We start from the raw sequence: 24962 nt of genomic DNA, 5'->3' as shown, positions 1-24962 counted from the left end.
GTGGCCGAGGAATTGCATGGCCAAGAAAATCATCTGTGGGCTTCAGCTGTGTGAAATGCAGAGGTGTGGGGGCCCCAAACCCTGCCTTGTGCTTGCAGTTGTGCTCCAGTTCTGATGTGATGGGAACTGGGGAATGCAGTGCAGGGGAGCAGCGTTTGGGAAGGGGCAGCAGCAAGGTGTGGGGCTGATGTTTGACTGGGAGTGTCAGAGCACCCTGAGAGCCTCCAGGAGCGAGGGAGAAGTGATGGAGTAGCAGCAGAGAGGAGGAACTGCTTGGTTTTGATCCTGTCTTCCTCAGCGCCGTGAACATTTATCCTGGAACTGTGCAGTGTTAGAGGAAAGAGAAGGGATTGTCCTGAGCGAGGTCCTGGTAACCCGGGGAGGTCTCAGTGCCCTCAGTATTCAGCTGCAGAATTCCAGGTCCTCTCACCCCTCTGAACACCCAGGGATCTCGGAACATCTGTAACCCCCGGAGCACCAGCCCTGCAGGCTCCCACGCAGCTCCTCGGGGCTGTGCTCTGCCCGTGATGCTCAGATCCCGAGGGGAGCCCGGTAAAAGCCGAGCAGAGGGAGCTGCGGGGCTGTGGTTGCTCTCCCAGTGTTTGGTGTGCTCCTTGCCCGCAGCAGAGGAGCTGTTTCCCCCTTCCCTGTGACGCTGTCCCCTCAGCAGCCGAGGGCTGGGAGCAGGGGGAGCAGCCAGCCCTTGCCCAAACCCCTCCTGCCACCGAACTCTGGCTTTGTCTGTCCAGGACATGGAAATGGAAAGGTGTTTGGGATGCACCCGGAGCCACCGGGCACAGAGACCCCTCCCAGGCGGTTTTGCCCCTCCTGCCCCCTTTAATTAGGCTTTGAATGCTGCAGAATTACGGCGCTAGATTGGCTCATTAGGAGGGAGAGCAACACGATGACTCCGCCATTGATAGTGCCGGGCCCCCCAAACACAGAGCGCTCTTATCTAAAATCTTTAATTACTGTAATTGCTTCGCCTTGTTTATTAGGACATGAAGGGAAAATGGCTGGGATCCCCCAGCTCGCCGTGGCTGTGCTCTCCAGAAATTCCCCACCAGTTTGTCTGCAGCTCTCCTGGTGCAGCTTTATTTCCTTGCAGGGGAGCAGGATTCTCCCAGCTGCCCTGACCCCTCTCTGCTTTGGTAGCTGTTCTTTTCCTGGGAGCTGTGCTGCAGTGTGGGGGGAAAAGCTGGGCTGGAGCTGGCAGAATTCTTGTGAGTGCAGGAAAAAGGGAAAAAACCAGGAATTCTGTGCTCGGTGCCCAGGCAGGGAACATCTGCTGCTCCCACCCAGCACTCCCAACAGAGAGAGAGAGAGAGGGGGGATCCCCCAGCCCTCCTGTCCCACTGAGGGGAGATTGGGCACTTCAGCTGCTCCAGGGCCTCGAGAGGGAGCAGCCTGTCCCCCTCCTGCCGGCCCTGGGGTGGCTCTGGGGACACCAGCAGCAGCCTGTGCCCCTCCTGCCGGCCCTGGGGTGGCTCTGGGGACAGCAGCAGCACCCTGTCCCCCTCCTGCTGGCCCTGGGGTGGCTCTGGGGACAGCAGCAGCACCCTGTCCCCCTCCTGCTGGCCCTGGGGTGGCTCTGGGGACAGCAGCAGCACCCTGTCCCCCTCCTGCTGGCCCTGGGGTGGCTCTGGGGACACCAGCAGCACCCTGTCCCCCTCCTGCCGGCCCTGGGGTGGCACTGGGGACAGCAGCAGCCAGTGCCCCTCCTGCTGGCCCTGGGGTGGCTCTGGGGACACCAGCACCCTGTGCCCCTCCTGCCGGCCCTGGGGTGGTGGCAGTGGCAGCAGAGCCAGGCTGGGGTGGCCGGGGTGGCTCTGGGGACAGCGGCAGCAGCACAAAGGCGCCACAGCCCAGACAGGACAGCTGGGCCCTGCAGGGACCGTGCCCCATCTGCTCCTGCCCTAATTCACCCGCTGTGTCCTCCCCCCGGGGCTGGGCTGGCCCCCACTGGGAGGAGAACTGGGTTAAACTGGGATGGGGAGGCAAGGCCAGGCCTCAGCAAACCTGAGTTTTCCCCCTGCACACCTGGCACCGTGAACACCTGTATCCCTGCTCCCAGCACTTGGCCTTTCCCTCTTTTTCTGTCCCCAGCTTCCTGTTGCTTTGAGGGCTGGGCACTGGGGAAGGAAGGACTCTGGGGGTTAGAACTGGAATTTTCTTGGCTGTTCCTCACCTCAGCCTTTGACAGGCTTGGCTTTTGCTGCTGCCCTCTGGAATATCCCAGGCACCAGAGGAGGGAATGGTGGAGTCAGCACCCCTGGAAGTGCTCAGGTGGATGTGGCACCTGGGGACGTGGCTTGGTGGTGAAGGCGGCAGTGCTGGGTTAAAAGCTGGACTGGATGAGCTTAGAGGGCTTTTCCAGCCCTAACGATTCCATAATTCTCAACGAGACTCCACGAATTCCATTGCTGTGCAGTAGTTTGGGAAGCTGTACCTTCCCTGCCCTCCCGGGGAGATTCCGCCCAGCCCTGATGGATGCATGACCTCAGCCTGGGAGCGTTCCCACCCCGAGGTGCAAACTGCCTGTCAGGATCTCCGGGATGTTATCCCGGGAATCTCCAGGCAGATGGAAGGCACAGGGAGGAAGGCTCAGCTCGAACAGCAAGATCCTCACAGCTGCTGGAGTTCAGCCCAGCATTGTCTTGTGGGTCGATGCATTTAATTCCTGGTTTAAGGAGTGGCCTCTCTCCCTGGTGTGGGAGGGGAGGGGACGGGGAGAAATGCAGTGACGGCATCTGGGAGCGAGCAGGGTGGGGCAGGAGCGGCTCTGGCCAAGTCCCCAGCAGTGGGATGGGGGGCCGAGGGGGAGCGGAGCTCCAACACCTGCTCACAGCGCTGGGAACGTGTCCCTGACCTGATGAGGACGTGGATTTGAGGGAAGGAGAAGGGGAAAACAGCCACTGAGCCCCCAGGGTGCTGCAGGGTAGAACACCCCAAAGAGAACAAAACCCCTTCCTGCCCAGGACGGAGATGTGGGGGCAGCAGGGAAGGGAAGGGAAGGGAAGGGAAGGGAAGGGAAGGGAAGGGAAGGGAAGGAGGCTTTGCCCCACAGGGGCTCTTGGCAGCTCTGCCCATCTCCCAGTGTCTGACAGCTCTCCTCATCTCCCTGACCCTTGCAGCAGCAATCCCGTGCTGGGGAGCAGCCCAGGTGCCCCAATCCCGATTTCCTGCCGCAGTTGTTCCTCCAGGATGAGATTCCCTGAATCCCCGTTCCCTCCCTGCTCAGCCTTCGGAGTGCTGGGGCCAGCCTGGCGTGGATACTGGGAGGCTGTGGAAGCTGGGACTGGGATAACTGGGAGGAGCAGGGAGGATCCAGCTCTGCCCATCTGACCAAAAAAGTCCCACCAAAAGCCCCAACGCCCTCAGCTGCTCTGCCTTAGCTCAGGATATTGCTCATGCCAAAGTGCTGCTCCTGCCTGCCACAGGCACGGTGACAGAAAGGTGCTGGCTTCGTTTCTGGGCTGGGAAATCGCTGATAATTCACTTCCAGCTGGGGAGGAGCACGGCACAGACACGTCTGGGGCTTTTGCCTGAAATGTCAGCGCTGAGCTCGTTCTGCCTCCTCTGAACGGGGCCTGGGAGCTGAGACAGCACCTGGAGCAGGGAGAGGGTCAGGATGGAGCAGGGAGAGGGTCAGGATGGAGCAGGGAGAGGGGCTGGATGGAGCAGGAGAGGGTCAGGATGGAGCAGGGAGAGGGTCAGGATGGAGCAGGGAGAGGGTCAGGATGGAGCAGGAGAGGGTCAGGATGGAGCAGGGAGAGGGTCAGGATGGAGCAGGGAAAAGGTCAGGATGGAGCAGGGAGAGGGGCTGGATGGAGCAGGGAGAGGGGCTGGATGGAGCAGGGAGAGGGTCAGGATGGAGCAGGAGAGGGTCAGGATGGAGCAGGGAGAGGGTCAGGATGGGGCACGAGAGAATTTCCCAGTGCTGAGCAGTTCCTGGGTCTTGCTGTGGCCACAGAGCTCCCAAGTGGGGCTGGACAGGGCAGGGTTTGGGGCTGAGGGGGCTCTGGGGGTCCCCAGGGTGGGGCAGGGTTTGAGGGCAGGAGAGGAGCGCTCAGCCCGTGCCTCTGACCTCTCTTTTGTTCGTTACAGGATTCACACCCACTGGGATTTAAACATCTCCTTCCGAGAGACCTCTTGCAGGTACCGATTTGGGGCACCTCTCTGTGGTGGGCTGGGAGTTTCTGGTTTATTCATGGATGGAAATGAACATTGCTGTCTCTTCTGGGTTTTTTTTTTTCTTTTGTTCCTCACTCTCTCCTTGCCACACACCCTCTCTTATGTTTTTATTTTGGGGATAACCAGTCCCTTTTACATTGGGACAGGGAACTGATGAGACTTTCTAAAGAAAAACAAATTTTGAGACATGTACTCTGGTCTCAAGAAGGTGGAAATGCATGAACTGAAGATCTCCAGTTGCAAACATGAATATTCCTCTGTGACCCCTGGGTCATTGATATCCTGGGTGTGGTGCATTATCTTCATGTGCTGCCAGCAGCCACAAACTCCTTTAAAAATCCAACTGCAGAAACTTGCTCTAAAATCTGGGATTTTGAAAGGTCTGTTTTATTCTGGATTGCCAGATCAGGGTGCAGCCCTTGAGTTGTGGAGACCTGCTCGGTTTTCAGAATGAGCACAGTAAATCTGAGCAGCTGGGAAACTTCTCAGGGCGGAGAAAGCAGAGCTGGGGGGGGCAGTGAGGGCCTGGGGGCTCCTTCCACCCCTGGGTGCCGGGGAAATCGGGATCTGCTGGCAAAGAGCAGCCCAGTCCGAAACTGGAGGTTTGCCAAAAGGAGTTTTTTGATGGTTTGTGTGAATCTGTTCAGTTAGAGGTGGAAAAAAGGGAAATACTGCCACTGGTGGAGCAGAAGACAATGTCCACGTCTTTAACTGACCCCTGAGAGGGAGTGAAGGTGGGAAATCCACGTGGACTCATCCTGCCGTGGGGACCAGAGAGCGCAGAGGAATTCTCTGGTTTTTAACGAAGCACAGACTGTGGCTCTGAACCACAAACCCCCATAACTCCTAAATTTTCCAGCGTTAAGAGCGCAAACCCCACCCCAGAGTGAGCACAATGAGCAGGCAGCACCCATAAAAACAGGTTTTTGAAAGGCAGCCCTTAGAATAAAACCCCTGGCTTGCTGCTCCAAGCTTTTGGGACTCTCAAATACAAAAGGATGGATTCCTTCCAGGCAGAGCCTTTCATGCTAAATTTCAGCCCAGAGCAGAGTTTTATGGCTGAGTTATAAACCCCTAAAAAGCAGAGGTTTGGGGTGGAAGTGCTGACAGTGCCTTAATTAATGGCCCTGTGAGCAATGATTCTGCACAATGGCAGCTGAGGGTGCCAACACCTTTGGAAATCAGAATCCCTGTCTCAAAAAAAAAAAAGAATTCTGAACTCGCAATGCATGGAATAAAATAATGGCCTGATTTTTACGTCAAATACATTTCCTGGTCTTCCTCAGCTTGACTGTTCCCTCCAGTTTAGCTCTGTCCTGGAAGAAACCTCAGTAATTGCCCTTGGGAACAGGAGTTTTGCTTTTCCTGATGAGCCCAGCTGTCAGAGGCTGCCCACCCAGCCCGTTCAGAGGGGAAAAACCCGCTCACGGTGTGTGGCAGAGGGAGGAGTTGGGGGTTATATGGCGGGACAGAAAAAGGTTTTCTCTCTTTGAGTGGCCCCGAGCGTGTGGAGCAGATCCCGGTGCCACCATGGGCTGAGCTGCACTGCTGGCGCTGAGCTGCACTGCTGGTGCTGAGCTGCACTGCTGGCGCTGAGCTGCACTGCTGGTGCTGAGCTGCTGGTGCTGCGCTGCACTGCTGGTGCTGAGCTGCACTGCTGGCGCTGAGCTGCACTGCTGGCGCTGAGCTGCACTGCTGAGCTGCACTGCTGGCGCTGAGCTGCACTGCTGGCGCTGAGCTGCACTGCTGGCGCTGAGCTGCACTGCTGGCGCTGAGCTGCACTGCTGGCGCTGAGCTGCACTGCTGGCGCTGAGCTGCACTGCTGTGCTGCACTGCTGGCGCTGAGCTGCACTGCTGAGCTGCACTGCTGGCGCTGAGCTGCACTGCTGGCGCTGAGCTGCACTGCTGTGCTGCACTGCTGGCGCTGAGCTGCACTGCTGGCACTGAGCTGCACTGCTGAGCTGCACTGCTGGCGCTGAGCTGCACTGCTGAGCTGCACTGCTGGTGCTGAGCTGCACTGCTGGTGCTGAGCTGCACTGCTGGCACTGCACTGCGCTGCTGGCGCTGAGCTGCACTGCTGAGCTGCACTGCTGGTGCTGAGCTGCACTGCTGAGCTGCACTGCTGAGCTGCACTGCTGGCGCTGAGCTGCACTGCTGAGCTGCACTGCTGGCGCTGAGCTGCACTGCTGGCACTGCACTGCTGGCGCTGAGCTGCACTGCTGAGCTGCACTGCTGGCGCTGAGCTGCACTGCTGGCACTGCACTGCTGGTGCTGAGCTGCACTGCTGGCGCTGAGCTGCACTGCTGGCACTGCACTGCTGGCGCTGAGCTGCACTGCTGGTGCTGAGCTGCACTGCTGGCACTGAGCTGCACTGCTGGCACTGCACTGCTGGCACTGAGCTGCACTGCTGGCGCTGGCACTGCACCGCTGTCACTGCAGCTGCACTGCTGGCACTGAGCCGCACTGCTCTCACTGCAGCTGCGTGGGTGCGCTGCAGCTGCAGCCCCAGGAGCTGCGGGGAAAGGGGAGTGGAAAAAGGACATAAATCAGGCTGGGGGGAAGGAGGAGATGAAAACCACCTGGGAAACGAGGTGGGAGAAACGGGAAATTCGGTGATTTAGCTCCTTCCTTTGGGAAGACACGCAGGGAGGGCAGGGCAGGGCTGGGCAGGGTAGGGTAGGGTAGGGTAGGGTAGGGTAGGGTTGGGTTGGGAAGCTGCTGCTGCTGCTGCTGCTGCTGGAGGTGTCAAGGCTGCTCCTGACTCAGCAGAGCTCTGCTGAGTGACACAGGTGACGTTCTCGAGTGCCACAGCCCTGCTGCCCTGCTCTGCCCTTCCAGCACTGATGCAGGATGCCTCGGGGGGCTGGCTGGTTTTGTTTTTATTTAGGTTTTTTTTTTCCCTAGTAAGCTTCTCCCTTCTAATCCCCGAGGGCTGGAAGGGGGCTGGAAGGTCAGAGGGAGTTTTCAGAGCCCCGAGCAGCCTCAGCCCGCAGCGGGCGCTGGCAGAGCTGGGCGGTGCCAGGGGAGAGCCCTGCAGCTGCAGCAGGGACAGCGGGCAGTGCCAGCGGAGCAGAGTGCCCCTCACGGGACCTGCCTTCCCCCTCTGGCACTCCCTGGCTGCTCCCCAGCTGGAAAAGCTGCTGCTGAGCTGGGCAGCGTGAGGTTTGTCCATCAGGAGAAGTCAGGGAGGAGGAGACTGGGGAGATCCCAGAACTCCTGGGGACTCGGGGGGACAAATCTGGTTCTGGACCCCGTGGAAGGCTTCAGAAGTCCCCAGTGAGACACCACAGATGTGTCAGCCATGGCTTGCACCGGCAGGAAAAGGACATTTATTCGGCATCAGACTGAATTCAGCCCATCCAGACCGCTTCAGGGAAATACTTCATCCTCATCCTGGATTTCTAGGAACCAGGCACGGCAGAGGTACCTGAGTGGCCTTTTCCCTTTCCTGCAGGGACAAGGCCAAACAAGGAGAAAAGTTGGAGTGATGAAAAGTATGACTTAATCTGAATTAATTATGTCATCATCATTTCATTAGCAGCACTTTCTGCTCTTGCACTCATTCCCAGGAAGATTTATCTGGCTACAGGGATGACGGGGAAGGGAGAGGAGACCATTTATGGACCAGCAGAGGTTCCGGTGCGAAAGGGGAGTGGGGAGCTGCAAACCAGGCTGAACTTCCACCCTAAAGCTAAAATTGCACTTCAGATGGAGGTGGGAAGAGCTGATGGACACCCACAGGAAAAGGGGGAAAGTTTATCAGGAGTCACTCTGGCCGTGTCTCTGCCGTGGCAGGGCGGGATGGGACCTTTGGTAGGGAATCCTGGTGGATTTGGGATAAACGGAACATCCCAGGCCTCTGCGTGTGGCTGGGACACAGCCAGGCTTGGGGAGGATTCCTGCTTTGAGTCACACAATCCCCAAAGAAACAACCACACCTGGAAGGACCAGTCCACGCTGGCAGGACCTGACTCTGGATCCACACCTCCAGGGCGCTCCTGGAACTGGAGATCTTCTCCAGCCCCCTCTCCTCACACCCCTCTCTGGGGCTGGAGTGGTTTGGGGTGCCCCAAACAATTAATTTAAATTGAAATTAACCTAGATTTTGAGCTGGGTGGTGTGGGGGGCTCCTGGGGATCCTCCCTTCCCTCAGCTCGGGGTCTCCCCTGCTGCCCCAGCAGCAGTTAAAGCTGCTCAGACGAGGATTTCAATATTTCATCAGCTCGGGCTTGGTGAGTGGTGAGGGGAATTTGGGACGTTTAAAGAGCCCTCAGCCCCATCAGCTGTGCCAGGCACACATTCCTGTTCCTGGCTGAGCACAACATCCGTTCGTGTGTCCCTGACATGTCCCAAACTTCAGGGATCTCTCTCCTCCCCGTCTCTCAGGGTGATGTAATTCCATCTTTTATTTTATTTTATTTATGAGCTGGCAGGGAGCTGAATGACAAAGCAGCCTTACAGTAAAAACATCTTCATACTTATTTCCACCTTATTTTGGAGTTGCCAGCCCTACTGATCATTTTTATGAACTGTCATGAGCATTAATGAAATTTTATGGGCATTTTGCTGGGGACATTGCAGGATGATTAATTTGTTTTTTCAGGCTCAGTCTGCAGGGAGATTTAGGGCCGTGCTGCCCACGGGTAGGGTTGGGATTTTCAGGCTTCTCTGCTCCCTCCAGTTGGGAAAATTTGTTTATCCCTCCCTCCTTCCCCTCGTTTCCCCCTTTCCCTCCCTTGTTCCTGTGCCTGGAGGTGCGAGGCGCGGCTCGGATGCTGAATTGTTGTCAAATTCATGTCTGAGGAGGACAGAGAGTGACCCAGAGGGGGTTTTTTACCAATGGTGACGTTTTTAAAAGTTACCCAAAAGGCCGAGCAATAAAAATATAATAGAAATACAATATAACATTTAATAATATATAATACAAACATATATTATGGATATGTTATATGAAATACGAATGGTAAATACATAATATGTATAATAATATACACTAGGATATATAATAATATGCAATATAGAATGTACATGATATATAAGATATAAGATATAAGATATAAGATATAAGATTAAGATATAAGATATAAGATATAATATATAATATACAATATATAATATACAATATATAATATATAATATATAATATACAATATAAATACCAGATACTTTATAATATATAAATACATAATACATATTATACAATATAATATATAATAACATACATTTTCATATTGATATATACCTATAAAATATAGAAATATAATATAAAAATACAGTTATGTGATAAAAATGGACACATATAATTTAAGAACTAAAAGCAATAATAAGAGGTGGCCAAGTGCCACCAAGCTTTCCCTGAGCTTTGCCTGCTGGCTTCTGTCCAGAGCACAAAATTCCCTCGGGGAACCTCTCACTGCTGGGGCAGGGGGAATTTCCAGGAGCTGCTGGCTCTGACAGGGGTGTGCCAGGGACGTGCCAGGCATGTGACACAGGTGTGACACATAGTGGTGCCAGGGTTGTGACACAGGTGCCAGGGCTGTGCCAGAGCAGTGCCGGGGGTGTGACACAGGTGCCAGGTGTGTGACACAGGTGGCAGGGGTGTGCCAGAGTGGTGCCAGAGGTGTGACACTGGTACCAGGCGTGTGACACAGGTACCAGGGGTGTGACACAGGTGCCAGAGGTGTGACACAGGTGCCAGGGATGTGCCAGAGCGGTGCCAGGCGTGTGACACAGAGCGGTGCCAGGGTTGTGACACAGGTGCCAGGGATGTGCCAGAGTGGTACCAGGTGTGTGACACAGGTGCCAGGTGTGTGACACAGGTGCCAGAGGTGTGACACAGGTGCCAGAGGTGTGACACAGGTGTCAGGGATGTGCCAGAGCAGTGCCAGGCGTGTGACACCAGTACCAGGCGTGTGACACCGGTGCCAGGGGTGTGACACAGGTACCAGGGGTGTGACACAGGTGCCAGAGGTGTGACACCGGTGGCAGGGATGTGCCAGAGTGGTGCCAGGCGTGTGACACAGGTGCCGGGGGTGTGACACTGGTGCCAGAGGTGTGACACCGGTACCAGGTGTGTGACACAGGTACCAGGCGTGTGACACCGGTGCCAGGCATGTGACACAGGTGCCAGGCGTGTCACACAGGTGCCCGGGCCGTGCCAGGGCGGTGGCAGCGCCGGCTGCCCCGTGCAGCCCTCGTGCCGTCCCCGCGCGTCCCCTGAGCGCGCAGATCCGTGACCCCAATCCCGCCGTGCCCAGCGCGGGCGCTGCCCGGGGGCTGCGGCGGGAGGAGGGACGGCGGCGCTGAGCTCAGCCCTTCTGAGCCACAGTGCCCTTGCTGCTGACACAGGGCCCGGCTTTGCTGCCGACTTTGTGCCCGCCAGGGCGCCGCGGGCCGTGCCAGGGCACAGCCGGGCGTGCCGGGACAAAGCCACCGCAGAGTTCCCCACCCCGGGGTCCCTCCTGCCTGGTCCTGCGCTGGGGGAGGCAGAGCTCGTGAAATTGGTTTTGTGTTTTTTTTTTAATTTTGTTTAGGAAGGTTTGTGTCGTGGCAAGGAAGGAGCTGAGGGGATCCATCAGTTCTTGGGAATGAACAGGATTTTATTGCCAGAGCTCTGGGTTGGGATGGGGAGGATCTCTGAGACACAGCTCACAGATATTTTTTTCCCCACTCTGAGCTGCCACCATTAACCGGGAGCACCAGGGGCTGATTTCCTGACAGGTTCCGTGCAGGAGGTCAGAGCAGGGAGATAGAGCAGTCCCTTCTGGGGCTTGAAAATCAATGAGTCTGTGATTAAATGGCCCACGGAGGCTGGACACTGCGGGCTGAGGGAAAAGCGATGACATTGGTGGTGTTTTATGTGGGGGCTGCAGCAGGAATTGCTCTCCCAGGTCCTTGTGCAACACCCACATTCACCAAATAGAGGTTTTTTGAGTTTTTTTTCCAGGGGTTGGACTGGAGTGCTGACGTTTCTTTAGAGATCAGTTATTATTATTATTTTTTTTAATGCTAACTAGGAGATCTGAGCCCCGCTGGGTGCCAGTGCTGCAGCAGCCCTGCCGCCCCACAGCTGTGCTCTTACAGGAGCTTCTTTCTCGGGGCTCTAATGATGCAACAGCATTTATGGCCCAATCTGGGCTCTCCTTTAATGGCTCCCATAAAAAGCTCGTTATTCCCCGCCTGATTTACATCCCTCCCGACCCTGGGCGTGCGCTCCGCTTCGGGCAGCCCCGAGCCGCGCTCCCCTCTCGCCAAACCCTGCCTGTCCCGGCTGGAAAAGCCCTCCCAGGTCACCCAGTCCCGCCCGTGGTGTCCCCAAGGGCCACATCCCCACGGCTGCTGTGGCCCTGCAGCGCTGGGCACTCCAGCATTCCCCTTTTTTCGCGTGGGAAATGTTTCCTGCTCTCCAGTCCAAAGCTCCCTGGTGCAGGCTGAGGCCGTTCCCTGCAGCAGCCGCTGGCTCTGGCTGGGACTTCTCCTGACACCAGAACTTGGCTTTTTGTGCGGCTGGGACCAGCAGAGGAGGGGAAATCCCTTGTGTTCCTGCAGCTTCTGGGGATGTTCTATCTCCCTGGAGCTTCTCTGCCTCTCCCGGTGCCTCAGGCAGGGTCAGGGAGGGGAAGCGCTGCGGAGTGAGGGAGCTGAGCCTGGCACCTGAGCCAGGTGAGACACCACTGGTGCAGCCAGGCTGCTCCTCCTGCCCTGCCCGCCCCGATCGCTGCCCTCCTGCCTCCTCCCCTGCGGGCCCTGACATCCCTCCTCTTGCATATTGGATTTTTCCTTTCTTTATTGGAGGGAGGGGCAGAGGGTCGGCACGGTTTTATGGCTGCTGTATTGATCAGTAAAATTTAATATAATCCCTGCACTTACTGGGTGATCGTTAAGGGGATGGAGAGACGGTGAAATGTATCTTAAAAGAAATATTTTTCTGGTTTATTTTTCACTTTCCGAGTCTCTCTTCTCTTCCGGTCTCCTCCTTTTGCATCACGTCAGAGATTTTTGGCTGTGTTTTCCCAGCTCTCCTTTGATTTGCTTAAGTATTAGAAGTTACCCGGTCTGGTGTGGTGCTGGACCCGTTCCCCGCTCCCTCCGCTCTCCTGCAGTTTCTGGGTCTGTGGGATTTTGTGTCTGCTGGTTTGGGACTGGTTCAGGTTTTATCCCAGTTTTCCCTGGAGCTCCTGTGGCTGCAGGACCAGGTGGGCTAAAGGATAAAAGGGACAGAGCCAGAGAATAAAGGAGAGGTTTATTGAAAGGCCTTTAGGGTACATCTTGGGCAGGACAAGAGCCTGGCCAGGGCTGCACCCAAGGTGGAGCCAAAATGGGCACAAAATGGACCCAAAATGGACAAATGGTCACGAGGTCTCACGCTTTTATGTTTTGCTCCATTTGCACATTGCGGTTTAATTGTCCAGTTCCAGCTCCAGGTTGTGAGGTCCCATCCTTCTTGTTCCTCCCTTCAGCCACCGCTGTTTGTGCTTTTGGGCGTGAGAGTTGTACTCGATGTTTTTGGTGTCCATGTGGAACAGGATTTGTTCTGTGCCCTGCTGTGTGCAGAGCTGAGTGACGCTGGGTGTGAGCTCAGAGCTGCACCCTGGGCACCACAGAGCCTGAAACACAGAGAAGATAAAATTAAGGCATCACCGTGAGGAGGATGGGGCGCTCGGAGCCGGGTCGCTGCTCCATCCTGGGAGACAGGGAGCTGCAGAGAACTGAAAGGCAGCCACTCTTGGAAATTATTTAAATTTTGACCGAACTGTCTCCTTCCCCCGTCTGCAGCCCCTCCCTGCAGCGTGAGCAGCGCCGGGCGAGAGCCAGCAGAGCCCGCGGGCGCCTGGCTGCCTGCGGAGCCCTGACGCTGATTTATATTTTGGTTAATTGTCTCCAGCCATTAGTCTGCTCATCCCTCTGCTCGTTAGAGACGCGCTCGCTGCTAATGGCCGTGAATGAGATGCGTTCGGGCTCTGGCTGAGCGGGCGCCGGGAGCTGCCGTGGCGTGTGACCCTCGGGGACACTGCCAGCACCTCTGGGACCCCCGGGGCTCCCAGGGCAGGAGCCAAAGGGGCCCCGGGGCTGCTCCCTCTGCCTCGTCCCCTGCTGGGGTTCTGCACCCTGCGCTGGCTCAGAAAGGGCTGGGAGGAGGAGAGGGACCGGGATGGGAGAGAGGGACCGGGATAGAGGAGAGGGACTGGGATGGGAGAGAGGGACTGGGATGGGAGAGAGGGACTGGGATGGGAGAGAGGGACCGGGATGGGAGAGAGGGACTGGGATAGAGAGGGACTGGGATGGGAGAGAGGGACTGGGATAGAGGAGAGGGACCGGGATGGAGGACAGGGACTGGGATGGAGAGGGACTGGGATTGGAGAGAGGGACTGGGATAGAGGAGAGGGACCGGGATGGAGGACAGGGACTGGGATGGAGAATGAGGACTGGAGTGGAGGACAGGGACTGGGATGGAGGATGGGGACTGGAGTGGAGGACAGGGACTGGGATGGAGGATGGGGACTGGATTCTGCCTGATTCCGTGGGTGAACTGAGTGGAGTTCAGAGCCTGGAGTGTGCTTGTGGTCCCTGAGCTTGCATTTGCTGTTGCACCTTTGCACACCACGATGATTTTCATTTGACACCCATGGAAAAGCTCCTGAAAGCACCAGATTTTGGGGGGAGGAGAACACCAGCGCTGCAGTGGGGATGTTTCCTTTCACAGAAACCTCCTGGGTTCTGTTTTCCCTGGACACATCCCGGTGTTCCGCGCTCTCTGGGTTTTGAGGAGCCACTCCTGAGGGAGGGAGCTGCATTTTCCTGGTAGATAAAACAATCCCTCCCCGTAGCTGAAGGTGTTTACACACCAGCGCTGCTCCGGGCTCCATTGGGATGCGAGGCACCGTGCAAATGCAAAGATGTAATTATCCCATTTTTCTCTTCCCACTCCCTGCTCTCCTGGCTCCTCTCCTCCGCCCTTTCCGGGCCTCGTGCTGATGGCAGCGTTTATCTGCATTTGTCCTCTGTCCCTGACAGCCACTTATTGATTGGCATGATTAAAAAGAACTGATAATCACTTCACATTAATCCCATAAATGACTTAAGACACCAAAATATTTGCATAATGCATCTTAAAGGTGGCAGCTAAAAGAGGATAAGACCCAAAACTGCTTGGCACAGGAGAAACGGGCTTCCCACTCACCTGTGGGCTTGCTCAAGCAACGAGCCTGGTGCTTGCATAAGGAGCTGCTGGGGCAGGGGGAGATGCCGTGGGTGCTCAGGGGATTTGGGATCCCAGATCCCTTCCCTGCTGATCCCCCTGAGCGCTGGGGGGATCCTGGGGGGCACCGGGGGCTCTTTGTGTCTGCAGCCTCCCGGGAAAATCTGCAGCCAGACGCCCGCTGAAAGTACCTAAAGACTTTCTGTCATGAACTGATCTGATTAGCAGCGAGCTGGACACGGATTAGCCCCAGCTGCAGCCCCAGGAAACGCTGGGGGCCGGGGGCAGCAGCGCTGGGGGCATGGGGGGTATTTAAGGCAGATCAGGGCCGGGTAATTCCGCAGATAATGCACCCTCCGGGCTGCCCTGCCGGGCCCAGGTGAGGACACCCCTGGGTGGGAGCTGTGGCCGGGCAGGGAGGGCAATATTCCTCGTTTGTGCCGCTTTTTTCCAAGAGTGCCTTTTCCTGGCTGTCATCTTCCCTTCAGAGAGAGGGCAGGGAGGAAAGAGGCCCCGAGTAGCTCGGGGTGAGCCCCTGGTGCTGGGAGGATGAGGAGCTCAGCATCCCCTGCCAGCAAGCAAAAGGGAGACGTTCCTGCTCCTGCCGTGGCCTCCACCTGGTTCTTCCTCCTCGCTCTGTGTAGATCATTTATTCAGGAATATTTTGCAACTGGAGAGAGGTTTGCCAGCAAAAGCATTCGCCACTGAGCTGCAGCGTCAGCTACAGCGAATTGGGTTTTGTCTTTTTCCTCTCCATAGAATGGGGAAAAAAAATAGGGAAAAAAACAAAGGACTAAACCAGCCTAGTTAGCAGCAATGTGGTGCAAGAACAGGCAAAATAATGCTGAATTGCTCTAACAACAGTCTCTTTTCCCAGAAGGAAGAGCATTGTTTCAGGATCTGTTGGAGGGGAGGGTTGGAAATGGGTTTTGTAAATAAATCTGTCCCCTCAGCTCTGAGAACGCTGCTGCCCGGGCTCGTGGTGGGCTTCTCTCTAAGGAGAAAAACTATTATTCAATCAAAACAAGCAGCCTTTTGTCCCGGCAATGATGGAATGGAAAAACTTCGGTTTTTAAGAATAGAGGGGTGGCAGCTGATAGAAAACTATCAGTTAGTTCAGTTCAAGTTTCCTATTAATTCTGGAGCAGATCTGCCAATTCCTCCGCTTTCAGATTTTCCATCCTAGATGTGAGTCCTGGCCCACGCAAGTTATATCTGGCAGGGCTGGGATCAGGAGCTCTGGCAGCTGCAGGGTCCTTGATGGGAAATGAGAGGGGAGCTCGGGAAGGGCTCTGAAATCCCCCAAACTGAGGAGAGGTTACCCCATGGGAGGGAGGGAGAGGGGACCTCTCCTGCAATGCAGCGGTGCTGGAGCGCACAAAGCCTCTCCCAGATGTGCTCACACGGGGGAAAATCAATTACTGCTGGGTGCAGATGGGATTTCCTTAACGTGGGGTTTCTGTGCTCTGCCGCAGCCGCGACAGCGACCTCTCCACCATCATCTCCAACCTGCACCAGAGCCGCCAGCTCGTTATGCCAGAGACCCAGAGCCGCTGTGAGTTCAAGAGGAACACCCTGGACGTGGGGCTGGCAGCTGCAGGTGAGGGCTGGGGCACCTCCTGCTGCCCTGGGGTCGTGCTCTCCCTGCTCTCCCTTTTCCCTGCTCTCCCTTTTCCCTCCTCTCCCTTTTCCCTCCTCTCCCTTTTCCCTCCTCTCCCTCTTCCCTCCTCTCCCTTTTCCCTCCTCTCCCTCTCCCTCCTCTCCCCCATCCGCTGGTTTTCCCGTCGTTTCTTTTCTGTGTCACGCTGTAGCTGTAGGAAATCTTTGACTGTTCTGGCTAAAGCTGAACGTGGGAAGGATTTCGTGGTGCTGGTGAAGCCTCTGCAGGTCCCAGCCTCGTGTTGTTCTCAGATCCGGTGGTCTGTGTGAGAGGAGCTTGTGCCAGCGCGGGAGGGAAGCGTCCCCAGGGCTGGTGCCAAGTGGAGCAGAAAGGCCTCGCAGGGAGCAGGATTTGATTTGTAATTTCATTAATCACAGGTTCCCCACGCTGCTGCCGGGCCTGCCAGCTCCTCTGGGAGCAGGGTTGGTTGCGTTTCTGGTGCTACCTGGCAGTTTTTGGGTTCAGCTCCAGGCAGTGTGAGCCCAGAAATGCTCCAGTGGGATCCTGCTGACCCTGGATATCAGGAAGGGAGGGTGGGGAAGGATGGCAAATGTGAGAGTCTGGAGTAAACAAACCAAGATCTGCTTGTTGATTGCAGGATCCTTCAATTATAAATACAAGTTGAGGGGAAAAATGGGGTTTCTGTCAGTTTTTCTGCTGAGTGATCCCTGCCCTTCCAAATCAGAGCAGGATCTCTCTGTGCTCACAGAGGCCTTTCCTGAAAATCTGTCTGGTTGTGGATTTGTTCCTGTATTTTGTCCCTCATTCTGCTGAGTGTGTGAGTGAACCCCAAATCCGGAGGGGGCACCACACCTGACACCCTTTGGGAATGTCTTTGGAGGGTGAAATCCTAAATAACTTCTTGAGTCCCACTCAGGAGGGATTTGTGGTGTGTCTGTAAATCAGCCGTGGCAGCTCCCAGGCTTGGCTTTCACGGCTGAATCTCCAAGCCCATCATTAACAATTTTCCAAAGCCCTTTTCCCCTGCACAACTCCGAAAGCCAAACTGGCCATAAATCCACTTTTCCCTGTGACCCTGCTGGAGTCTGTGGGGCTCAGCTGACCCTGCATGTCACAATGGGTTTCAGTATTGTTTGCTTTGCAGAGAAACTGCTGGGCTTCACCAGCATCGCTGGAATTCTTTGAGACCTGCGGCATTCCAGAAATGCAAAGGCTTCTTCTCATTCCCATCAGGAGAAAAGAGGAGATGTGGGAACTCTGCTCCCTGTTTCTTAATTGAGGCGCTCTGGGTCGTTTATTAAATTAAGAAACTGTAAGAAATGGCCTCGAGTTGTGCCAGGGGAGGTCTGGGTTCAATGTTAGGAAGAGTTTGTTGAGGGGAAGCTTTGGAGGAGGCTGCCCAGGGCAGTGGTGGAGTCCCCACCCTGGAGGTGTCCAGGGCACCTGTGGATGTGCACTCGGGACGTGGGTTAGTGCTGCTGGGTTAACGCTTGGGCTGCCTGATCTTGGAGCTCTTTTCCAACCTCTGTGATCCCGGGAAATGCTCCTGGAGTGAAAAGGGGGAGGCTCATGCGCACCAGAGGCCACCAAGCCAGGGACAGAGCCCTGGAGGTCACAACAGGGTTGGGTGTCCAGCGAGAGGTGACTGGGGCAGGAGCGAGGGGGGACAGGAGGTGTCTGAGGGGACAGGGGCTCTGTCACCTCTCCCCAGGGCCAGTTCCACGCTGGGCTTCGGGGCTGAGCGCTGCTGGGGCAGATTTTGCTGGAAGAGGAACTGGGTAATCGTCACTTGCTGCACACAGAGCTTTCAGAGGTGCTGCTGGGTCAGTCTGAAGGATTGGCTGTTGTTGAAACCATTTTGTTCCAACAAGAAGGGGAGGAGAACCTTGCCCCCAGCTGCCTGCCCTGTAGAACAACTCTGCGTCTTGGGTTATGAGAATCTCCCCTAAAAAGGCACCTGGAGATAAACAATGCTGAATAAATGATGCTGGTGCCGTTGGGTTCACCAAGTCCTGCATCACTGCTGGGATGTGCTCTGGAATGTTCCTGCTGCTGGTTCCTGGCTGGGATCGGCCCCAGGGAGGGCAGGAGGAGCTCTCTGGAGGCTGCTGCGCTCCCCACTGTGCTCTGAGCGCTGCAGGAGCAGGACTCAGCGGTGCCGGCTCCTGCCCGAGCTCCAGGAGAGGGCTGGGAACGAGGACAGCACAAACGGCGGGGATTTGCTCACCGCCAGCCCGTGGGGGCAGCAAAAAGGCTGAAGCTGGCAGGGTTGGCTGGTTTGTGATTAATCCTGGGAGGGAATTCCTTCACTTGGTGTGACAGCCAGGATTAGAGGCAGTGCTGTGGTTTCAAACAGCACGGGCTGGAAAATCAGCAATATTACTGGATCTTGAAACGGGGAAAGGGGCTGAAACTAATGAAAAATGATCGTGGGGGGTTCTGGGGCTTTTCTGGCTTTAGGGAGGTGGGGAAGGGCTGAGGCCCGGTGCTGGGGGTGAGGTTGGCTCCCTGTGCAGGGCAGAGGGGTGAGGCAGCCCTTGGCACTGCCAGCCTGCTCCGGGAGCAGGGAGCAGCGCCTGGAAAAGCAGCTTTGTGATTCCCAAAGCCCCCAGAGCAGTTTCCCTACAAACGCTGACCTGTGTCTCCTGGGCTGACCCCGCAGAGGGTTCCCTGCTGACCCCCGCTCCCGTGGTGGTCCTGGCTGCTAATGAAACTGCAGCTGGGGGTGGAAGGGAAGGAAGAGAGGAAAAGCGCAGGGAGTGGGGTCTGTGCTCCCTCGGGAACAGCCTCAGAGGGTCTCAGGAAGTGCTTCCCCCCAGGTTTGTGTGCTTGGCACGCTGCTTTGGGGCCTGAGGCAGCGTTTTGCACCAGAGTCCTGCTCCCGAGGCTTTAATTCATTCCTCTCCTGAAAAAAAAAGAAAAAAAGAAAAAAAATTTTAAAAAAATCCTGTTAATTTCTCCTCTTTCTCTCCTCAAACACCCTCTGTTCTGCAGTGCCAGATTTCATGGGTTTCCAGTTGCAGTAGGACTATTTGCATGGATAGAAGTGGAGGATTCAGGCTCCCTGATGCTAGAGGAAGGTGGGTAGCTCTTCCCTCTCTTCCTTCCACCCCTGGTGCCCGCAGGGAGTTTGGTTTGGTGGCTGGAGAGGGTCTGAGAGTGGAGACAGAGCCTCGAACAGCGAGAAATTCGCCGCATAAAATGTTTGGGACTGAAGCCCTTGGCCGTGGGGCAGCAGCAGGGCAGTTCGGCCGTGGGGCAGAGATCCCAGAGAGGCTTTTCCGGGGCTTTTTGGTCGGTGTGGTGGGGATGACAAACCCCAGAGCCTCGGCCCCGCGGGAGCAGGGATGTCCTCGGTGTCTGGGGCAGCTGCATCTTCCCCTGCAGCGATTCCTGCGGGAATGCCCTGTGCTGGGGACAGTGTGACACCTGCGTCCCCGCTTCGGGAGCCCTGCTCCCTTAGGGCTCCTTTACTCCCGGTGCTTTCGCAGCCCTGGAAGAGCAGAGTGGCTCAGAAACCTCAGGGAGCTGAGATTCCTCTCTGTCAGAGGATTTGTTCTGTACTCACCCTCCTGTGTCATCGTTCCACGTGGTGCCCTGTCAGCTGAGCGAGGGAGAAGGAGGAATTTCTGGACTGTGAGGAGACTCAGGTGTAAGAATTTGGGGTTTTTATGGATCCACAGCTGCCTCAGTGTGTTCCGTGTCCCTTGCAGCGACCTCGTTTGGCTCTGCACTGAGACCCGGAGCTTTCATGTGCTAAGGAGGAGTTAATATTGGGGATGAGAAGGAATTGGGATCAGGGATGTTGCTGCTAATGGCTGGAGACAGGATCCCGGCGCACGGCTGCTCTCGGGGCGCGGGATAATGAGCTGGGCTGCAGACGTGTTTTCATTTAACTAAGCCAAACAACAGGGAAAAAAAGCAGCAGCCTTTATTGGACTGCTGCCTCAAATTGAGCAGAAAATCAGCACCAAATGGGCATCCAGGAGCTGGAAGCCCAGGCCCCGTTGTTGACGTGTTTTCCCGTGAAGGACAATTGTTTACCTTGGCAACGGGAGGGTCGAGGCTCTGTCCCTGCTCTGCATCCTCCGGGCTTGGAGCTGGAGCGCCGTCCCCTCTCCGTGCTCTCTTTCAGTTTGTTTTTCATCTCCCGAAGCCTCGCAGGAGTGGGAGGTCACCAAGAGCAGAGGTCTTGGGCAGTGAGGGGAAAGTGGGAAAAGCCAGCGTGGGAGCGTTTCCTGCTCCGTGCAGGGGGTTTTGCTGCTCCCAGCGCTCAGGTTTTATTCTTGGCTTTGCCAAGAGGAGAAGGAGCTGAGGCGCTTTAGGGCTCTGTTGTTGGAGTTCGGTTAAAGGTTGGAAAAGACCCCTGAGATCCTCGAGGCCCAGCTGGGCAGGGGTTTGGACCGGCTCCGTGTAGGAGGGCTCTGCAAATCCTCTGGGGAGGTTTTGGGGTCTCCCTCACTTTGGGGGAGCCTGTGCTCAATGGGGATGAGGAATCCATCCCTCCCTGGGGCTGGAGGCACCAACCCCACGCAGCAGCAGCAGCTTTGAATCCCCAGCCAACGCCGAGTGCTGCTCCCTTTCCCCGCAGCTCCGGGAAGAGCGAGATTATCCTGCTTCCAGAAATAACCTCTCCCCGCCCCCTGCCTCCGCCTCCTTTGCCAGGTGCCTCTCCAGGCAGCTGGGGAAGAGCTGGAAGCAGATCCCCGGTGCCGTGACACCTCCCTGCTGCTGGGTGGCACAGGGTGTCCCTGCCCTGACCCTGGCACCGGGCTGGGTGAGTCCTGCACAGCCTCCTGTGCCTGCTGCTCGGGGGGACAGCTCTGTCCCTGTCCCTGTCCCTCCTGTGGGGAGGAGCAGGCTGGGAGCTGCTGCTCTGCCCCTGGTCCTGCCAGGGGTGCCCACTGGGTGACACAGGGGGACAAGTCCTGCTGGAGGGAGAGCGGTGCAGGGAGCTGCCTGTGTTGGAGGATGCTCGTGGAAATGCTGCTGCAGGCTTTGGGGTGGATAAACTGGAGAGAAATCCACCAGGAAAAGAGCCCTGGGCAGTGAGTGACCCTGGGGCAGGGTGTGAGTGACCCTGGCACTGCCCAGGGCAGGGTGTGAGTGACCCTGGCACTGCCCAGGGCAGTGGGAAGGAGCTCTGAGCTGTTGCTGTGGTTGGTGAGAGGTCTCTCTTGGTTTGTTTTCCCTCCTGTCCCTGCACACCGGTGATCCCGGGGCTCAGAACACACCCCCAGCTCCCTTCCCTCTCTCTGGTGGCTCCTGGTGGCTCCGGGCCGGTGCAGATCCAGGAGCTGGCGGGGATTTGCTGGGGTTGAACTGGGACTGTGTCCCCGTGGGGACGGGGCTGTGTCGTGCTGCTGTCCCCAGGTAAAGCTGGCGGTTCCTCCCTGCCCGGGAGTGAGCAGCGCTTTGTGCCAGCAGGCTCGGGAAGAGTTATTTCAGGATGGAGGGCTGGCCATGGGAAGGATTTTATTAATGATTTGCTGTGAGCAAGAAGAGGCCCAGCTGCCTGTTCCATTCATTTTTCAGCTCTGCACAATCTTTTTGTTCCCAAATCCGTTTCTTCCCTTTGCTTCTTTCCCCTTCCCTGCTCTTTCCCCTCCTCTTGGCATTTCTTTCTTCTCAAACCCTTTTCCCCTCCACTTCCTTTTCCATTCTTAACCCTCATCTCTCTCTCACACCTTCTTCCTTCCCATTCCTCCTCCTCCCCAGTCCCTTCTCCTGGTCCCTGCCCTTCCTTGCCCAGCTCCCTCCCTCTCCCAGCTCCTGGGGAAGAAGACAATTTGAAGGTTTTCCGCTCTGCTCTCAGCTGAGAGGCTCCTTCCCCTCAAGCCAATCAATGGGAGCCTTTCGGCCCCACTGGGGCTTGGCAAACATGAGATCAATAAGTTATTAGCACCATTCTGTCAGCTGTAATGTGGAGATTGATCGGGGCCGGGGCTCCTGCTTGCTGCCTGGCACTTCCCCAGCCTGATAAAGATGACAGATTAAGGGAATAAGAAAAAGGAATTAAGGAGTCTGGCTGTCAAAGCTGTCATGGGCTGGAGGAGCAGTGGGTTTTTTTTTTCAGGGGCTGAATGAGTGCAATTGGACATTTCAATGGTGCTAAGGGGTGCAGCACCACCAGCAGCTCTGCTGGAAATCGCTCTCCTCGGCCTTCCCCTGCTGAGGAGACGCTCTGGAAGGGGCAGCCAGGGAGATGGAGCAGCTGCTCTGGGTCCTGGAGGCCACCCAGGAGCCTGCAGGGGCACGGGGGTGCTGTCCCTGCCTCCACAGTGACAGGTGACAGCCCCCTGTGCCAGAACTGGTGCCAATTCTCACAGCTTTTTAGCACAGAGGGAGAAACCGGGGCCAAACAAAGCTTTGCCCGAGAGGTTTGTGGTCACAGAATCCCAGACTGATGGGAAGGGAACTTAAATCCCACCCAGAGCCACCCCTGCCATGGCAGGGACACCTCCCACTGTCCCAGGCTGCTCCCTGGACACTGCCAGGGATGGGGAATTCATAACCTGTCTGGCTTAGGTCTCTGATTTATCGAACTCCCCCCTCCTCCTGCCTTTCCCGCTGGAACCTGCTCCTTTCCAGGCAGGAAAACGAGCCTCCAAAAGGCCTGGACTTCCAGCCCACTCTCCCAGCTGCGTTCTTTAAATCTTCCCTGAAAGAAAGTTGAGATTCACAAGTTTGTGATTGCTAAAAAGCCTCTCTGCAGCGTATAAAATTAATTCAGATCTCTCTCTTAAGTGCAGTACATCCTTTCCGTGAGCGTTTTTCATACCATGAATATTTACCACCTTTCTGTGCCTTCGGTGCATGCTGCAAAAATGAATTTTGTGGGAACCTGGGAGCCAGGGGGGTCTTGGAGCACCTTCCCCAGCCAACAGCCTCGTCCCAGGCAGGCAGCAGGACGGCTCCAGCATCACCTGCACCTCCCTCTGTCCCGCTCCTGGGGATCAGAAACGCTGCACGTTGCCTGCAGGTGCTTCTCTGCCGCGGGGGAGGCGGGCTGTGAGGGGCTGGGGGCAGAGGCAGAGGGGCTGTGAGCTGGGGAAGGGGACGCAGGCTGCTCCCCGTGCCCAGCGGAGGCTGGCTGCTGCGCTCAGCCCCTCGTTCCTGCGGTTATCCGGTATTTGGGGAGGGGGACGCCGAGGCAGCCTTTGGGGCGCTCCTGTGGGGTCACTGGGGTCAGAGTGCTGCTGGGCCCTGGCTCTCCCTGCAGCCCTCCTCTGCTGCTGGGGGCACTGGCTGCACAGCCAGCCTGAGCCAGACTGCTCCCAAGTGAGGGCTCTGGAACCGTCCCTGGATCCCAAATCCCAGAAGCTGACTGCTTCCCTGCCCCCAGCCTCCCCAATAATTACTTTTCCCCCCATTCTCGTTGCCCTCAGTTAAATGCTGGCCCGTTATTCCCATGACCTCGTGCTTCTCCCTGCCTTTGTTCCCTGGATTCCCGCTGGCCGGGGCCGGTGCCGATGGATGCGCGGCCGGATCCCGCTCTCCCAGCTTTTGTTGGGAGCAGCTCTGGGCCTGCTGAGCCCCAGCACGCCGGGGCAGCTCCTCACAAAAGGCCGTGGCTGGGAAAGGGAGTCCCCAGGGTGTCCCCAAAGCCGTTGTGTGGGACACAGGGACGGGAGGAGCCGGGATGGAGCGATGGAGCTCTGAGCGGAGCCTGTGCCAGAGGAAAACGGGGAGATGCTGCCAAGACATCTCAGACTGCCCAGAGGGGATTGTCATCCTCAGGGCTGCAGTTAAGAGCAAGGGAGGATGTTTTTCCCTCTCTGAAAGTAACGGGAAGGAGGTGGAAGAGGGGCTCTGGTCCCGCTGGATGCCGGCTGGCCCGGCCTGGGTGGTTTCCCGTGGAAGTTGGCTCCGTTCTCTGTTTACTCAGGGCTTTGTGGTCCAAGAAGCTTTCAGAGCAGCCCCAGTGCTGTGGATGGGAGCGTGAGATAGGTCTCCATCTCTTCCCGTGCTGCTGGAGCAGGAGCACAGTGCTGAGGCATTTGGTGCCGTCCCTCGGCCGAAACTGGGACCCTTTGCAGCCCCTGCAGCGAAAACCACGTGAGCACCTCAGTGATCTCCCTTCTCCAGGAGCCCCCCGTGCTCAGCCCTCCCCAGGAGCGTCCTTGGTGCAGGTTCCCTCTGGAGAGTGGGATAAAGCCCCTCTGCCTTTGGAGAAGCCGAGGGATAGGTTTTCTAATCTCCCCAGACTTAGGCTCCCAAGTCCTCTCCTGAAAGCTGATCAGGAGGCTTGGGGATCTTAGATGTGGTGGTGAGGATGACTCCTAAGCCAGGCAGCTCTGCTGAGTGCGGGGAGGCTGAGGATTAGAGCAGGGCAGGAGACAGAATAACCCCCGAGGCTGGCTGCCACGCCAGCTGGCTCACGGGGCCGTGCCCACGTCCTTTCCCCTGCTGCTGCAGAGCCCGGGCTGGCCCCTGAGCAGGGCACAGAAGTGCTGTCCTGCTCCAGCTGCTGCCCAGCCCTGCCTCCAGGAGCGCAGCAGGTGAGTGCTGGACCTCCCGTGGAAGACGGGAGGGAAAACATTCCGCTCTGATTTCTGCGGCTTTGGGGGAAATGCTCCACTCAGTCCCCAAATCCTCCCTGTGGGTCACAGCAGGAGCCTGGGATGTGATGTGGGCTCTGGGGGTGTGTGGGAGGCCTGGCTGCGGGTTTTGTGCTCGGGGCTGTGCTGTGCTGGTGGCCGGGGGTGCTCACCTTGCCTGGGCCTTCCCCCAGCCCCCCTTCCTGCTGTTCCAGCCTGGCCCGGCTTCATAACTCGGCAGTTCCACTGATAATGTCTTTCATTTTCAGCTGTAATATTAAAAACTGCCCTGATTTGGCTTCCTTTCAACTGCAGTGCTTTGAAAGGCAGGGGAGAGGAGGCACAAGCAGGGATTTGGGGGACAAAACCCCAACTTCCCTGCCCATCCTCCCAGGTGGACCTTGCCCTC

The 24962-nt window shown here is 56.8% G+C and overlaps 1 protein-coding gene across 3 annotated transcripts in view; it reads left to right on the top strand.

Annotated features, from left to right (window-relative positions):
* SAMD11 (sterile alpha motif domain containing 11) overlaps positions 1-24962 on the top strand; it is an 82606-nt gene that overhangs the window by 24107 nt on the left and 33537 nt on the right. For all 3 annotated transcript variants that reach the window (XM_058423308.1, XM_058423310.1, XM_058423309.1), the window contains 2 exons: positions 4108-4158; positions 15868-15992. In XM_058423308.1, coding sequence (XP_058279291.1) covers positions 4108-4158; positions 15868-15992 — 176 coding nt within the window. The remainder of the gene's footprint in view (positions 1-4107; positions 4159-15867; positions 15993-24962) is intronic.

This window comes from Hirundo rustica, chromosome 22 (genome assembly GCF_015227805.2).
Source record: "Hirundo rustica isolate bHirRus1 chromosome 22, bHirRus1.pri.v3, whole genome shotgun sequence".
Classification (NCBI taxonomy): Eukaryota; Metazoa; Chordata; class Aves; order Passeriformes; family Hirundinidae; genus Hirundo; species Hirundo rustica.
The sequence above is the reverse complement of the archived record's forward strand: the minus strand, read 5'-3'. Positions and strand labels throughout refer to the sequence as shown.